This window comes from Kogia breviceps, chromosome 9, assembly GCF_026419965.1.
Source record: "Kogia breviceps isolate mKogBre1 chromosome 9, mKogBre1 haplotype 1, whole genome shotgun sequence".
Classification (NCBI taxonomy): domain Eukaryota; kingdom Metazoa; phylum Chordata; class Mammalia; order Artiodactyla; family Physeteridae; genus Kogia; species Kogia breviceps.
Genome location: NC_081318.1, coordinates 115,731,096 through 115,748,831, shown reverse-complemented (window position 1 = coordinate 115,748,831; position 17,736 = coordinate 115,731,096). Strand labels below are relative to the sequence as shown.

The following is a 17,736-nucleotide window of genomic DNA, read 5'->3' as shown; positions in this document are numbered from 1 at the left end:
GAGGTTACATGGTGGCCCAAGGCCACACAGCCCCGTGTTGAGAAGTCGTGGCCAGCGGGAGGAGACCATGTATTCTGTTCTTTAAAACAGCCACAAGAGGGACTTCCCTGGCGGTCCAGTGGTTAAAGACTTCGCCTTCCAATGCAGGGGGTGCGGGTTCGATCCCTGGTCGGGGAGCTAACATCCCACATGCCTCGCGGCCAAAAACACCAAAGCGTAAAACAGGAGCAATACTGTAACAAATTCAACAAAGACTTTAAAAAGCGTCCACACCAAAAATGTCTTTAACAAAACAATAAATAAAATTTAAAAAATAAAGAAAATGACCACAAGAGCCAAAGTCCATTGACAGGTGAATGGGATAAGCAAAATGTGGTCCACCCATACAATGAAATATTATTCAGCCTTAAAAAAGAAGGAAATTCTGACACATGCTACAATATGGATAAAACCTGAGGACATTATACTCAGTGAAATCAGCCAGACACAAAGGGACAACCGTTGTGTGCTTCCACTTACATGAGGTACACAGAGTAGTCAGACTCAGAGAGAGAAGGTAGGATGGTGGGTGCCAGGGCCTGGGGGGAGGGCATGGGGAGTTAGCGTTTAATAGGGACAGAGTCTCAGTTCTGCAAGATGAAAACATTCTGGAGGTGGATGGTGGTGATAATAACACAACAACGTGAATGTACTTAATGCCACTGAACTGTGCACTTTTTTTTTTTTTTTTTTGCGGTACGCGGGCCTCTCACCGCTGTGGCCTCTCCCGTTGCGGAGCACAGGCTCCGGACGCGCAGGCTCAGCGGCCATGGCTCACGGGCCCAGCCGCTGCGCGGCATGTGGGATCTTCCCGGACCGGGGCACGAACCCGTGTCCCCTGCATTGGCAGGCGGACTCTCAACCACTGCGCCACCAGGGAAGCCCAACTGTGCACTTTTAAATGGTTAAGATGGTAAGTTTTATGTTATAGATATTTTACCACAAAAAAAAAATATCCTGGTAGGACATGCAGCCGTATCTCTAAGAAATCATTAAGAAAAAATGGAAGAAACTGGTAACTTGTCATGCTGACTTTAAAATCAGGTTTTTAAAAAGAGCGCCTTTGGAACCACAAGACACATCAAACCTTAACCTCTGCTGACAAACAAGAACAATTCAGAGGAGAAAAAAGCAAAACAGTCCGAGACACAAGGCCATGAGCTGAAAGGGACGAGCGGCTGTGATGGGCCCAGTCAGGGCCCGGGCGCAGGCAGGGTCGCCGCTCTGCAGGTCAGGCCGGGGCAGAGACCACCCACAGGAGACGCCCGCCTCGCCCACGGGTGCCCTCCTTGGTTTGGGCACAGAAGAGTGGCCGGGCCACAGTGACAGCCACGGCGCACTGGGCGTCCTGGAGGGCCCCCTCTTCGGTTCTGAGCTGTGTCTCCCTTCGTGGCCACCCTGGCCCCTCTTCCCCCCACGGTCTGCGCCCCAGAAGTCTCACTGCTGCTCCGAGACCGCCCCCCCAGACTTGAGGGGCCACAGACCCTCGAGGAAGGAAAGAGCACAGATGAGGAGACGCCAGGGCCCACCCCATACTGGAACGACGGGGACACCGGAGCCCTGGCTTCAGCGCCCAGGCTCCGGCCCAGGAGTCTCGGATGGGACAGTCCCGAGGGGCTCCCTCAGGACAGAAGCAAGTGGAGCCCCGGCATGTGGGGCAAGGCCAGGGGCAGAGCCCGGAAGCCAAGGCACCTACGCGTCCCCAGAAGTGGGACCCCGAGCTTGAGGCATTACGGCGGTGTCCTCCCCGACACCGGTCTTCACAAGGGGCTGCAGGACCCTCACCCCGTGTGGCACTTGTCTGCTGGGCTCCTGGCCAGGCCCTGCTCCTAGGCGCTCACGGGTTCCTGGATCTGCCTCGGCCAGGGAGCTGAGGACGAGGGCAGCGGGGGTCACAGCCCAGCCCGGAGGGTGCCCCAGGGGACAGAAAGAGTGGGAGACACGGGAGCCTGGGGAAGGGGCCTAAGGAGAAGAGGAGGCGAGGAGAGGTGCGGGGAGGAAGGGAGAAAGGGAGGAAGGAGGGCGAGCACCCGGCCGAGGGGGTGACGGAGGTGTGTGGGCCCGGGAAGGAGGAGACCAGACGTCCCAGAATCACGGAGCCCAGGGTTTGGGGTTTGGGCTCCATCCCCACTCCAGCCCTTCCTGTCACTCCTGCTCCCAGAGGGGCCTCACCCTCCAGCACTCATCCTGGCACAGACCCCTCCCCCAGTCAGGGCCAGGAGAGGGGCGCAAGGATGCTCCCCCCCGGAACCGTGTCCAGGAGCACGATCCGGGTCGGGGGACAGGGTGGGGGTGCGGCCTCTGGTGTCCTGCCATGGCCTTGTGTCCCCTCTGAGACCACTCTGGACCCAAAGCCAGTCCAGACCATGGTAAATGGAACACCAGGACTTGGGGGAGGAAGAGGAGAGGTCTGTGGGTGTCCCCTCCCGGCATCTCACCCCCTGCCGTCTGTCCCACGCCAGACTCCAGCCTCCGGCTCTCAGGCGGCTCTCAGCGGCTCCTGGGCACAGTGACAGGTGCCCTGGTGTGAGCCGGAGCGAAGGCTGGGGCTAAGGAACACGGGGGATGGCTCACTGCGGCTTGGCCCCGGCGCTTTGGACCCTGCCCCCACGCACCACAAGCCATGATGGACTCCATTTCTTTTTATGCACAAATAATACTCCAGTGTGTGGATATAACACATGTTCTTTACCCGTTCATCAGCTGACGGACATTTCGGTTGTTTCTACCTTTTGGCTACTGTGGATAATGCTGCTATGAACAAGTTTCTGTGTGGATATATGGGGTTTTTTTCACAAGATATTGAATATAGTTCCCTGTGCTATACAGTAGGTCCTTGTTGTTTACCTATTATATATATAGTGTTGTGTATCTGTCAATCCCAAACTCCTAATATACCCCTCCCTCATGCCTTTCTCCTTAGGTAACCGTAAGTGTGTTTTCTGTGTCTGTTAATTTTCTTTGTGTTTTATAAATAAGTTCATCTGTATCATTTTTTAAGATTCCACATATTCCACATAATGTAATATCATATGATATTTGTCTTTCTCTGTCTGACTGACTTCACTCTGTATGACAGACTCTAGGTCCATCCACCTCACTACAAATAACTCAATTTCATTTCTTTTTATGGCTGAGTAATATTCCATTGTATATACATGTGCCACATTTTCTCTATCCATTCATCTCTTGATGGACACTTAGGTTGCTTCCATGTCTTGGCTATTGTAAATGCTGCTGTGAACACTGGGGTGCATGTATCTTTTCAAATTAGAGATTTCATCTTTTCCGGGTATATGCCCTGCAGTGGGATTGCTGGATCATATGGTAGCTCTATTTGTAGTTTTTTAAGGAACCTCCATACTGTTCTCCATAGTGGCTGTATCCATTTACATTCCCACCAACAGTGTAGGAGGGTTCCCTTTTCACCACGCCCCCTCCAGCATTTATTGTTTCTAGACTTTTGGATGATGGCCATTCTGACCGGTGTGAGGTGATACCTCATTGTAGTTTTGATTTGCGTCTCTCTAATAATTAGCGATGTTGAGCATCTTTTCATGTGCCTACTGGCCATCTGTATGTCTTCTTTGGATATCTCTTTCCATATCTCTTGGGTACATACCTAGGAAGGGAACATTTTGAGGAACTGTCAGATTGTTTTCCGTAACTGCTGCACCATTTTACATTCCCACCAGCAGTACACGACGGTTCCAACTCCGCATCCTCACCAACCCTTGGCACTGTCTGCCTTTTTGATTCTACCCTTTCTAGTGGAAGTGAGGTGGGACGTCATTGTGATTTTGATTTGCATTTTCCAAAGATGTTGAGCATCTTTTCGTGTGCTTATCGTCCATTAGTATATCTTTATTGGAGAAATGTCTATTCAGGTCCTTTGCCCATTTTTTTTAATGGGGCCATTTGTCTTTTAACTGTTAGGTAGTGAGTTCTTAAAGTATTCTAAATATAAATGTCTTATCAGATATATGCTTTGCAAATATTTTCTCCCATTCCATGGGTTGTCTTTTCACCTTCCTGATGGTGTCAATTAAAGCACAAGAGATTTTTAATGTTACTTAAGTCCAATTTATTTACTTTTCTTTTGTTGCTTGTGCTTTATGGTGTTGTACCTAAGAAACCACTGCCAAACCCAAGGTCACAAAGACAGACTCCTATGTTTTCTTCTCAGAATTTTATGGTTTTTAGCTCCTATCATTAGGTCTATGAGCCATTTTGAGATACTGATGTTGAGCATCTTGTGTGCTTACTGTCCACTGGTTTATCTACTTTTGTATCTGGTGTTAGGTAGGGTTCCAACTTCATTCTTTTGCATGCGGATACGCAATTGTCCATTGGTTGAACGGCCCCTTATTCTTTCCCCACTGAATTGTCTTGCCATCCTTTTCAAAAAATCAACAGACCATTGATGTATGGGTTTATTCTAGACTCTCAATCCTATTCCACTGATCTATGTGTTTTTCGTCTTGCCACACTATGCCCACCTTTAAGCCAGACAATACCCACTCTGTCTTGACTGCTGTAGCTGTATAGTTAGTTCTGAAATTGGGAAGTGTGAGCCCTCCAACTTTGTTCTTTTTCAAGATTGTCTGGCTCTTCTGGGTCCCTCGCATTTCCATATGAATTTTATTTTCATTTGTTTATTTTAAAGGCAGCCGAGGGACTTCCCTGGTAGTCCAGTCGGTAAGACTCCACACTCCCAATGCAGGGGGCCTGGGTTCGATCCCTGGTCAAGGAACTAGATGCCCGCATACTGCAACTAAGAGATCCCACATGCCACAACTAAGACCCGGGTGCAGCCTAAATAAATAAATAAATAAATAAATAAATAATGGCAGCTGAAATTCTGATAGGTATTACACTGAACTTGTAGATCAACTTGGAGTGTACTGCCATGTTAACAATATTAAGTCTTAAGATCCATGAACATAAAATGTCTTTCCACTTATCTAGATCTTCTTTAATTTTCTTCAACAGTAGTTTGCACTTTTCAACATTCAACTCTCGTATTACCTTTCGTTAATTTCTTACGCTGTATTTTATTCTTTTAGACTATTGTATGAAATTGCTTTTCCTAACTTTATTTTGGGATGAGCATTGCTAGTATAATGAAATATAATGGATTTTTGTATCTTGATCTTGTATCTTGCAACTCTGCTCAATTCATTTTTTAGTTCTAACAGCTTTTTCAGGGATTTCTTAGGATATTCTCTATACAAGATCACGATATCTGTAAATAGAGGTAGTTTTACCTATTCCTCTCCTGTCTGGGTGCCTTTTATTTCTTTTTCTTGCCTAAGTGTCCTGGCTAGAACCTCCTGTATAATGTTGAATAGAAGTGGAGAGAGCTGAAATACTTGATTGTTCCTGGTCTTAGGGAGAAAGCATTCAGTTTTTCACCATTAAATATGTTAGCTGTGGGGTTTTCATAGAGGCACTTTATCAAGTTGAGGAAGTCCCCTTCTAATCCTAGTCTGTCGAGTGTTTCTAGCAGCAAAGAGTATCAGATTTTGTCAAATGCTTTGTCTGCATCTATTGAAATGATCATATAGTTTCTTTGTTTACTCTGTTAATATGGCATATCACGTTGATTGAATTTTGTGTCTTGAAACAACTTTTTATTCCTGGGACAACTCTTACCTGCTCATAATGATCCCTTTTTATATGCTGCTAGTTTTGTTTTGCTAGGATTTTGTTGAGGATGTTGCATCTATATTCATAGGGAATACTGGGCTGTAGTTTTCTTAAGATGTCTTTGTCTGGTTTTGGTATCAGGGTAGTTCTTGGCTTCACAGAATGAGTTGGGAAGAATTCCCTCCTCTTCTATTGTTTGGAAAAGTTTTTGAAGGACTGGTATTAATTCTTCTTTAAATGTCTGATAGACTTTACCAGTGAAGTTATCTGGGCCTGAGGGACTTTTCTTTGTAGGACATTTAAAAACTTTTAATTTATTAATCTCTTTAGTTGTTATAAGTCTATTTAGATTTTCTATTTCTTCTTGAGTCAATTTCAGTTGTTTGTGTCTTTCTAAGAATTGGTCTGTTTCACCTAGGTTATCTCTAACTTGGCACACAATTGTTCACAGAATTCCCTTATCGTCTTTTATTTCTATAAGATTAGTTGTAATGTCCCCTTTCACTCCTGATTTTAGCAATTTGAGGTTTTTCTCCTTTTCCTTGGCCTGACCACCCTTTTTATAACTACAACCTTCCTAACAGGCCCTCCTGAGTTTCCTTAATTATTCCCAGAGCAAAAGTACTAATCACCTAAGAACCTGATCATATAATTTGTTTAATGTTTATTACCTGCCTCTGCCACCAGTATAAGCTCCATGAGGGCAGGCACCCTCGATTTTGTTCACTAACTGTTTCCTAAGCACCTAGAAAATGCCTGGCAAATGACCAATGTGCAGGCTGACTTGCTGAACGTGTGAAGAGCAAAAGAAACCAGAGAAGTTGCAAATAGTAATAATGATAATAGAAATCACCTTGAAACTCTAGTTGTGCGCCGTCCAACACAGTAACCACTGCCTACGTGCAGCCCTAAGAACCTGAAACGTGGCTGGTCCACGCTGAGGTGTGCCGTATGTGTAAAACACACAACAGATTTCAAAAACATAACAGTTTTAAAAATATAAAATAGCTGAACAATAATTTTTGTATTGATTACATGTTGAAATAATATTTTGGATAAACTGACTTAAATACATATACTATTAAAGTTCTTTTCACCCGTTTCTTTGTTTAGTTTTTTTTGTAAGTACTAGAGAAGTTTGAATTGCACTTGTGCTTGACATTTGTGGCTCAAGTTTTGTTTCTTCTGGACAGGTCTGCTCCAGTGACTTGGACAGGGTCAGGGGGTAATTTCGTTGAGTGTTCAGAAAAAGGAAAGCAAATTCCAAATGCATGGTCAGGTGAGGCTCTCACAGAGCCCAGAGAGGGAGCGGGCATGGGGGCCTGGCCTGGGGTGCACAGGCCCCTGCAGGATCTGTGTCTGCACCCCCCACTGGATCACCATCGTCCTCCTCGTGTCTGATACAGCTGGTCTGAGGTGGGGTCTGCCAGGTGCAGCCGGGGGGTGGGATCCACCGCCCTGGATTGCCTTCTTCAGCAGGTGCAGCTCCTAACTAGACCGGAGTTCTTCACCAAGAAAGCCCTTAACCGACAGCCTGGATCGAACCAACGGCTTTTTTGAAAATCAGGCTGCACCTCAATGTACGAGAACAAAAGCCACATCGAGAACTTTAATAAGAGACGGGCAGAACACCGCAGACCCCTTGGCGTCAAGCTCCGCGGCCAGCACCTAAGTTGTGCCACCCTTCGTCAGGTGACAAGACAGACGGCCACTCAGGCTGGGGCATCTCCGGGGACCTCCGAGACCACCAGCACTTTCTGCCCCCAGCCACCTACGAGACTCCCATCTTTTAGAGGGTGACACGAAGCCACTCTGTTGGGCACCTACTGTGCGCTGGGCATGGTTCTAAGCCTGAAGTTCAGCGTGGGCTGAGTGACAGGAAGGCAGGGGCTGCCCCTCTACTCCTTGCTGCAAACGGGCACCAACTTGGATGTGCCCAACGCCATGGCGTCCTGTTACAGCCGAGGACAGGACACGCTTCCCGTTTCGTGGTAACGGTCACAGCATCCCTTCCCCCCGGTGCCCACTGGCTGCTCATAAAGCAGGGAAAGGTGGCAGTTCTCAAATTAGGCCCGTAGAACAGCGTGGGTTATGCGCCCTCCAAAAAAATGTTCTTAAATCTATGCCCAGCTATTGCCAATCTGTTCCAGAATTCAACAAATGCTTGTATCTGGCTTAACAAAGAATCATAACTTCAGTTATTTTAGGATCATTATGTCAATGCAAAAAGAACTATGTCCACCAGGAGTGGCGGCCACTGAATGAGCTGGTGACCCTCTAACCTAGGAGACCAAGGCCACCAGAAAGTTAGGCACCTAAGAGCACCACTAGGATGTTTTCGTTTTAAATAGATTTTTAACAGATTCAGATCCTTATATGAATAAAATATACATTTCTATGTAACATGCCAATATGATAATTTTTGGAAAACCAAGTTATACATAATGCATTTTTACGTTTCTACACTAACAAAGTGACTTGCAGCTGTGAAAGATGCTTTAAAAATAACCAAATCAGATTCCATTTTGAGGGGAGGGAGAGAGAGGGAATTAAACATTTCGAAAATATATTTGAAATCTCCAGAAAGGCCACGTCTCTTGCCTTGGACCAGGTGGCCAGAGAGCAGTGGGAGGGACAAGATGTTTCCAAGGAGCAGACGCCGTTCATGTCACCTCCCCTTGGTCTTTCTTATTAAAGCATTTGGTAAATTCCGGGCAGCTCAGTATGGGCTCTCTAAGGGAACCATCTCTGCTAGAATTTCGTTTTAAGTAGAAGAAAGAAAATGAGACATGGCATCTCTCTCCCCTAGGCTCTTGGGGGATTCCCCCCAATTTTTTTTTTTTTTTAAAGGGGAGGAATACGTTCTTGGCTTCTTTCTGAACAGGACCCCTGTGTCCCACACCCGGGCGCCACCAAGAGAAAAAGTGTTCCTTCGTCCACTACGATCATGCATTTCCAATAACCCTGGGAGCCCCAATTTCAAACACAGCATCCCCTCTTCCCTCTGTCGTGTTTGTCAGAGAACGGGGCCCCATTTTTGGTTTTAAAAATATGGCCACCACCTATACACCCATCTCTGCTTCTAAGAGAACCGGCAGGCACTTAGCTTTAAGACAAGTCCCTCTGACATGGAGGTATCATCATGAAAAAGTGTTAGAGGCAAACGAATTGCAGAATCGCATATATGGCGACGGCATCCGTGTTTTTAAAACCATGCATACGTGTGACGTGTATATGTGTGAGTATGCATACCTGCATCTATATACACACACACATATATCCTTATACTGACATTAGAATAGGCCAGGTTCCTCTGGGGGATGAGGAAACTTGAGTGTGGAAGAGTCACACTTACTGCACATACTTCTGTATTGGTTTTTGTTTATAAGATACTAGCCTTGTTGTCTGTTTAATCCATAAAATAAAATCTCAAGCCTTGCCGGCCTCAAATGGGGGCAGTGTTGGTTGTCACAGAGGGACGACCAAAGGAAATGACGTTTTTACAAAAAGGAACCGTAGGGCAGTGCCCTTGTGCTGGAAAAGCACGAAGAAGGCTTGGTGAGCAGCCTGCTAAGGACAGGTGAGGCCCTGAGGAGCCCAGGGTCAGAGGAGACCACAAGCGGGCCATGAGTCGGCCAGTGGAATTAACAGCATTTTAAAAACACAGAATGGAGGAGGGTCATGAGCTTCTGAGAGAAGAAGGTGGATTCCAGAGTCAACTGCCTGGACTCAAACCCTGGCCCCGTGTGGAGCTTCTCTGAGCTTCAGGCACCTCTTCTGCAAACTGGGAGTGATCACGGTACCTATTTCACAGATCAAGCAGCTTAATGTAATAAGCACCATTTAACTGTTACCAGCAGAGAAAGAGTGCAAGTCGCAAGTACAAGATATATTCTTAGCTCTCAGCAAAGTAGGTTATGGTATAAAAATACCGTTCAATAGTAACTAAACTAGCCTCACCTTCATGTGCATCTCACAGCAACCTCAACATGTGCGACTTCTTCTCTAAATACCCTACATTAGGCATCCGGACTCCAGCGCTGGGGGCCAGCCTAGGAGACAGAGGCCACCAGGTTCACTCACCCCTTCCTCACACGTGCAGGAGACCCCACTGTGGGCAGGACCTGACCCCCCACCTTGGTGTCAGATGGTGCCAAGTGACAGGGGAAGACAGAAGTGGGGAGAGGATGAGTGGGGCAGGAGGCGGGAAGGGGGCACGGCGACCTCGCTGAGCAGCCAGGGGGATGACCTGTGTGGCCATCAGAGGAGGAGGGAACAGCACTGGCAAAGGCCCTGGGGCAGGAAGCACCCAATGTACCCGAGAGCGGAGAAAGCAAACACGGTGACTCCTCCCCCACCTGAGTCCTGTCTTTCCTGGCAACCAGGCTTCGGAGCTCAGGAGGCTCACAGTCGATTTGCTCTGAATTTCCTGAGTTTATCTATTAACTACTTAGCCGGCCGCTTGCTAGTTGAGAGGACGCCGAGAAAGCCGATGGCGATCCTCCCGGCGAGGGGTCACACCCCAGGACAGGACCTGCTCTCCCCCGACTGGGGCACGCTGGACGGAGCCAAGGACATACCAAGGTCAGCTCGGGGCCTAGCTGAGGTTCGGGGGAAGCTGCGAGGGACAGGGGTGCCCTGGGCTGGAGGTGGGGGCCTTCCCGGCTGCCAGGGCAAGTTGCCCACCCACCCTGAGCTGCAGTTCTATGCCTACAAAATGGGGGGAGAGGGGAGGGGGGATTCCCCGGCAACTCGAATCAAATAAAATCAAATGTTCGAAGTGATGTGCCCCTCAGAGGTTGTTACAACCTTTCCCCAAGGGGACGGGGTCCATGAACCCCTGAATTATATCCAAAGCCGTGTGGGCGCTGCTTTCTCCCCAGGGGGAACCACTCATATTTTAAAGGGGATGACTCCCCAAAGTGGAAGCTTCCGGAGCCTGAACACAAAATGCAAGACTGCTTCCTACCCAACAAACAGCCCAACAAATCAGGCTGGCACAGAGCCTGGGGAGGGGCCGGAGGGAGTGGGCCCAGGGGAGCCGCAGAGAACACCCGGACCCCCGCTGGCAACCCCACCAGGAGGGACAAACCCTAGAGAAACCCTCACACCTGCGCACCAGCAAACCCACTGCAGGAGTGGAAGAGAGAAACACTGGGCACACCAAGGCTGCCATGAGGAAGGGAGCGTGACGTACTACAGATACTACGGTCACTACACACAGCAGCAGCGAAAGGTCAGAATGTGTCCCCGTGCACAGATGCCCAGAGGACTAAGCTGAGTGAAAAAGCAAGTTTCCAAATTTTTATGTAAAGTTTAAAGAAAACACACCAAAGAATCCTATATATTAGTTGGCGATCCTTCGATCCGTACGTAAATGAAGCAAAAAGAGCCTGGCAGGATAAATTCCAAATGCATGACAGTCGGTTCGGAGGAGAATGGTTACTTAACATTTCTTTGTAATGCTTTATTTCTTACAATTTAAAATAAGGGACTTAAAGCCAAAATGACAAAAGAGGAACAGTTTCCAATTCCGGGTAGGAGAGACACAAGTGTTTGTTTTATTACTCCTGGAAGTTTTTTTCCATTTAAAAAAATCTATCCAATATGGAAACATTTTAAAGCATGTTGCTGGCCGGTCCGTGTCGGGCCGAGGGCTTTACTGCCCGGACCTGTGACTGTCCGGGGCTCAAGGTGACTCTTGACCCAGGACTTAGGCCTCTAGGCTGGTGTCAGGGAGCCCTGCCCTGGCCGGACAAGGAAGGGCAGAGCCCCAGAAAAGAGCTTCTCCTGACCCTCGGACCTGATGCCCGGATCCCGAGGGAACGATCCCGCACAGAGGCAGCAGTGGTGAGGGTGGGACAGGTGGAGAAGGGGACAGGGCAGGGAAGGGAGAGGCCGGTGACCGCGTCATGAGAGCAGCTGTGGGCCTGTGGCCCGGCCCTTCCCGGGCAGGGAGTTTAGTGTTGCCTGACTGGTGCCAGGGGCTGCAGCTTTAAATAAACTTGGACGCATCCACCTGGGCCGGGAAGCAACACCAACTGTGTCTCAGGCCGGCCAGGCCCTGTCAACAACCACACATGGCCACTGCGGACCCCAGCCCCGGGCAGAGACGCTGGCCTGAGTGCCCGACCCTCCCTCCCGACCACCGGCCCCGCTGCAGTTCACCCTGCACTGGCCCAGCCTCCTCCCCCCGCCCCGGGACGCCCCAGCAGGGCTGTGACAGGCCCCTGGGCATCCCGCACTGGGCCTGGTGCCTGGGGGCCCCGCCAAGGGGTGCTGGGCTGGTGCAGCTGGTGGGGTGTCTTCCCCTCCTCTCCCAGGCCCCTGGGCCCCCTCGACAGCTAGGCTTCCTCACCCACTCCCACCCCAGGCCCCCAGCTCCCTTTCCGAGGAGCCTGGCCTCCAATGCAGGGCCCGCCACCCCTCCCGGCCTCCCCGAGGGCAGCCCCAAGGACCTCCATCCCCCAGTGTGGGTGTGGACGGCAGCGACGGGAATAACCAGTCGCCGCTGCTGGAACCCGAGGCCCGAGGTTGGTCTGACCACCCTACAGGGCCGCTGGCCCGGGGAGATTCACAGAAAGGTGAAGGAGAGGTCAGCAGGGCCAGCTTCAGGTTGAGGAGACAGGGCGAAAGGGAAGAGGCATTTTTGCCAAAGGGCCCGGGGGCGCCTGGTGGGAGGGCCTGGGCACAAGCAGAGAAACGACGAGAAGGTCCCCTAGAACGAGGTAACCTTCCCCCCACTGCTGCCCTCTGCCTTGGACAACCACCTGCTCCCACCTGAGGACCAGCAGCCCGTCGCCCCGTCCTCACAGGCCTGCCCCCAGACATGCCCCGGACGCTGCCTCAGGGCCTCCGGGATGCACGCAGTTTGTGTGCTGGATCCCTTCTCTGCTCTCCAGGTCCCCCTGCCTTGGGGACAGGCACTCAACCAGCCCCTACCCGAGGGAAGGGAATTTTGGGGTCCCCAGGACCCAGCCTTGCCCGCACCCTGCCGCGGGCTTTCTCCACTCCACCCCACTCCCTCAGCACCCCCCAGGCCTAACTGGCCTCGTCCCTCACGTGCAGGGAGGATTGGGGAATTCACACACCCCCGCACCCCTCCCAGCTCGCGCCCACAATTATCAGTGATCAGCATTCCTCGCCAACACAAGGTATCATCACAGATGTTTCTTAATAAAAGGAAAAAAAAAAAGATCTGCCGCTGGATGCATAAGAGGAAACCTCGCCAGCGCCCCTTCCACGGGGTGGGCTGGAGGAGAACGGGGCTCTGCCCGCGCCGGGCTAGAGCCAGGGCTTCAGGAGTTCTGGAGCCGGATGCGGAGATGCCAGGTGCAGCCACCCTGAAGCCCAGAGTGGAGACCCGCAGGCCCGAGAGGAGCCGCCGACCCGCTTCGGGGTAGAGTCCGGCGGCAGAGGCAGGTCTAGGGCCCTACACGGCTCCTGCTGGCGAGCAAAGCCCAGGAGCCACCTGTTCCCCGGTGAGGCCCTACCTGAAAGGAGCTTTCAAAGTCTCTCCCATCACCTCCCGCAAACTCTCCAGAATCCAGCCCCCACCTGCCTCCATGACCCTGAAGCCCATCAGGCTCCCACCTCAGGCTCCCACCTCACCCCCTCATCTTCACCCCGTTGACCTGATCCAAGCTCCCTGACCTCAGCCCCCAGCTCTCCACTCCTCTTTCCAGAAGGATCTGGGAAAATCCTCCAGAACCCCGATTCCCCTGGGCACCCACAGCAGAGGCTGTTCCCACGCGGCGCGGAGCGCAGCTGGCACCCCCCGCGCGGATGGAGCCACGCGGAGAAGCAGGCGCAGAGCAGGTCCCGCCGCCCCCGCGCCCAGCCGCTTGTTGGGGGTGGGGAAGCGCGGCTTTCGCCGGGGACGACCCTCCCGGCTAGGTCCGCCCCCTCCCCCGCGCTCCAGGCCCCGCGGCCGCCCCCGCGCGCCGCTCCTCTCCGACCTCCGGCCGCCAAATGCGTCACGTCTGCCGGGCGCTCCGGGGACACCTGCTGCCGCCCCCGCTGCGCCGAGCCCCGCGCCTCAAGCCGGGGCCTCCGGACGGGCAGTCGCGCTGGACAGGGCCCGGCAGGGCCGCGCGCGCCGAGGTCCGGCGGCTGGGCCCCCGGGGCCCGGGGGTCGGGGCCGCGCGGGGCCGTGCGCTCCGGGCTCGGAGCCGGGAGGAGCCGGGGTCGCGCGGGGCCGCAGTGCACCCGGAACCGGCGGCGCAGAGGACTGGGTCTCCAGGGTCCCGGCCCTCGGAGCGCGGCGCCCTCCGGGGTCCCCGGCCCGACCCGCACGCGCCGCGGCTCTTACTTGCCAATATCCTCGTAGAGCTGGTATTCGTCGGTGAAGCGGGTGCAAGTCACCGTGGTGGCCATGGCGGCGACGGACGGGCTTGGCGTGCGCTCTGCTGCGCTCGGGCGGCGGCGACTCCGGCTCCCGCTCGCGGGCACGGCGGCGACACGGGAGCGGGCGCGGGCGACACCTCGGCTCGCGGCGCCGAGCGGGGGCCGGGCTGGGCTGCGCCGGGCGGCGAGCGCACGCGAGATCTGCGCGCTCCGTGCCCGCCAGGAGCGCGCCGCACACCTACGCGCGGCGAGCGCGGGCGACGCTGTCAGCGCCGCCGCCGCGCCCGCCCCGCCCGCCGCCCCCTGCACGCTCCCCGCGCCCGCAATCGCGCCCTACACTCGCACCCGCACACGCACCTGAGCCCTGCACCTACAGCAGCACCCGCGCCCTGCACTCGCTCTCGCACCCACTCCTGCTCCCAGCATTCGCACCCGCGCCCTGTCCCTAAACATGCTGCGCTGGCACCAGCACCCGCGGCCATGCGCCTGGGGCCAAGCACACAGGGAACCGCTGGCTCCCTTGAGCCTGCTTCTCCGCTGCCTCCTGGTGACTCCCTGCACGCCACACACACACACACACACACACACACACACACACACACACACACACACACACACACACACACACACGAGAGACTGCACACAGTGAACCCAGCCCCCTCTCTCCCCTGAAGGCCAGCCTTGACCTGGACCTCAAGAGGGGCCTCAGGTGCACATGGGGGAGGGGGGAGCCCTCCCTCCACAGACTCATTCCTCACACCCCCAGGAGGAGACGCTACAGGACCCCTCCTGCCCGGGTCTCCACCACTCCACACACTGCACAGTGCAGCCCCCTGGCAGAGCTGCCCAGGAGCCTCCCAGACCAGGCCTGCACACTGGGGACACTGGGAGTGGGAGATGAAAGGGGGAAGGCTACCCCCTCCCCCATGGTCCTAGCCCCTCCCTCCTCCTAGCACTAGACACTGGGGTGTCTGGAGCAGAGGTCCCAGGAAGAGACATTGCCAGTTCGGGCAGAGTGTCCTTGAATCAGGGAAACAGTGGCCGCCCCGTCTGCATCTTGGGGTCCTGAGAGCTCTCAGCGCCCCTGCCCAGGTAGGGGCACACATCTGCCCTCTCCCAGGCCTAGTCCACCTGCCTGCTCCCAGCTCGGGCCTGGAAGAAGCGGGTCCATCTTGAAAGTGGCCCAGGAGAGGAGGAGGAGGAGCGAGCGGGGGGGAGGGGCACGAGAGGCTGGGCCGACCCGTTTCCCACAGAAGAGCCTCTCCCAGGGCCACACCTAGGATGCCATCTAGAACCGGGACTTCCAATCCAGTGAAGACAACCCACTGGGCTCAGCAGCTCCCTGCTCCTCAGAGAGGAAAGGGCCGGGGTCCGTCCTGGGGAGGCCCTGAGGAAATGAAGTTTCCAGCAGCCAGCTCCGGATTTGGGTGGTTCAGCGGGCCCTGACAGGAGCCACTTGCTGCACCGTGGGCTCCCCAGGCAGAGGGTCCGGGCCTGTCCTGCTCATCTCTCTCACCTTGGTGGGCAGCCCGGGGCTGGCCCCAGAAGCCACAATAAATATTTCCTGGATAAAAAATCTAATGCAGGGACTCCAAGGCAGGAGTGGACGGTGGAGATGGACCCAGGGCCCCCCCGACCAGGATGCCTTTGGCACACGGCTGTCAGGCAGGTAAGCAGACCAGGTGGTGACCAGTCCCAGTCCTGGGTGGTTCTGCAGACCCAGCTTGCACCCAAGAAACAGCTGGAGGCCAAGGAACACTCGGGGTAAATGCCGGACCCGGACTGGGGGCAGAGGGGGCCCTGTGGAGGATGTGGCCTTGATCTCTGCAGGGCAGGGCAGAGGGGGAGACCACCTTCAGGGCTCAGTGCTGGAACCAAAGCACCCCAGGTGCCTCCTGGTGGGCAGGCGCCCACCTCTCCTGGGGCAGCCAGGGGAGGACTGGAGGCCCCTCACCTACCAACAGAGGCTTGCTCTTGCGGTTGTGTTCTGCCCTGCGGGAGCCTCTCCCCACACATGCTGGGCCATCTGCAGCGGACAGTCCCACAAAGTAGAATACATTTGGCAAACAAAACAAAATTGCACCCCTCAGTAAACCAGGCTCTGTCCAGGCTACAAGACACATGCTCCTTCCAGTGTGAGTCCACACAGTGATAAAGTGACATTAAAATCACGAAGACAGCAGACACTGATTTGCTTATATGCATTCTACATGTATTATCTCATTTAATTCTCAAACAGTCCTAGGAGACATATACTATTATGATCCCTACGTTAGTAAGGGGGAAGGCGGAGAGACAGAGAGGTGAAGCAACTTGCCCCATGTCACACAGCCAAGAAGTGGCTGGGACTCAAACCTTACTGCCCCATTAAGCCTCTTTTCTCTTTTATTTTCATGCACACACATACAAACACAAATACACACTCACACAATACATACATAGACACAACCCACACTCACACTCATATACCGTACACATATGCACACACACTCAAACATACACTCGCACACTCACATACACACTCACACACATATACACTCAATTCACACTCACACACATGCACGGCGTCCTACAGGCCTGAGCAAGGACACAGCAGCACTCTGGGTGTCTGTTTTGAGGTCCCTTCCCCCGGGGGGGGGAGGCTGCCCAGGATCAAGTTTACATGAGAAGTCAGGGTCACTCAAAGGGTGTGATCTGAGGCCACCGTTCTACTCCTGCTAGCTCCTGAGGTCAACAGGGCAGCCCCTGCTCTGGGCTGGGACATTAAAGGCATGACACCGAGTGACCCTGAGGAGAGCAGGGAGAGCAGGGTGATGAGGGCACCACAGTGAGGAATGACTGAGCTACCAAAGGGACCCAGAGCGTCCCTGCCTATACAGCCCAACCCCTCAACTCCACTCACAGGACAACCCACTCCCCACCTCCAGACCCAGAGGGTTCCTCCCCAGAAGAGTGGAAAAGCTGGAAGGGAGAAGGGCTACCAGCCTGGATGCTTTCCGGAGTTCCAGACCCCTGAAGCCCTCTCATCTGGCTTTGGCCTCTCACCCCTCTTGCAGGAAGGGCCCTCTTCTACCCGCACCTCCACGTCATCTCCACCTCCCACCTTATCCTTTCTAGCTAGTTTTCGTCAGTGAGGAGGGCTCTCTCTCTCAGGTGGCAGCTGGGGTGGGTGTGGGGAATATCAATTCTGGGAGGTTATTGTTAGGACGGTCACCATGGCAGCAAGCATCACATCTGCAGAGCCCAAAGTGCTGCACGTGGGGCTCATTCTCCCAGGAAAGCCACCAGGGTGGCTTGGGAGGGATGTCACTGCCACCACCTCTCCCAGTCCCAGCCATCTGCCTGGAAGAGCAGGCTGCCGTACCCCAGAGCAGGAAGACCCTAGTTCATCAATCTCCAATCACCTGGCACTGACAAGGCAGCCCATGCAGGACACTATGGCAGGCATGTGGGGAGATGATGGTAGTAGTGGTGGTGATGGTGACAATGACGGTGGTGATGGTGGTGATGGTGATGGAGGTGATAGTGGTGATGATGAATGATGGTGGTAATGATGGTGGTGATGGTGGTAACTGTGGTGGTAATGATGGTGATGGTGGTAATGATGGTGATGGTGGTAATGATGGTGGTGGTGGTGGTGATGGTGGTAATGATGGTGATGGTGGTAATGGTGATGGTGGTGGTAACTGTGGTGGTAATGAT

The 17,736-nt window shown here is 53.4% G+C and overlaps 1 protein-coding gene and 1 long non-coding RNA gene across 18 annotated transcripts in view; one reads left to right on the top strand and one right to left on the bottom strand.

The window, feature by feature from the left end:
* The window catches only part of CAMK2B (calcium/calmodulin dependent protein kinase II beta), a 94,548-nt gene extending 80,305 nt beyond the window's left edge, over positions 1–14,243 (bottom strand). For 4 of the 17 annotated variants that reach the window (XM_067043056.1, XM_059075087.2, XM_067043061.1 and 1 more), the window contains exon 1: positions 14,000–14,172. In XM_067043056.1, the coding sequence (XP_066899157.1) occupies positions 14,000–14,064 (65 nt within the window). In that variant the 5' untranslated portion in view covers positions 14,065–14,172. Of the gene's footprint in view, positions 1–13,999 lie in introns of all 17 variants that reach the window. The other 13 variants (XM_067043057.1, XM_067043060.1, XM_067043065.1 and 10 more) reach the window with 9 other exon arrangements.
* On the top strand, positions 10,062–11,031 carry LOC136794803 (uncharacterized). Its single transcript, XR_010842016.1, has 2 exons — positions 10,062–10,272; positions 10,572–11,031. It is a non-coding gene; the product is annotated as an uncharacterized lncRNA (long non-coding RNA).
* Positions 14,244–17,736: the final 3,493 nt, after the last annotated feature.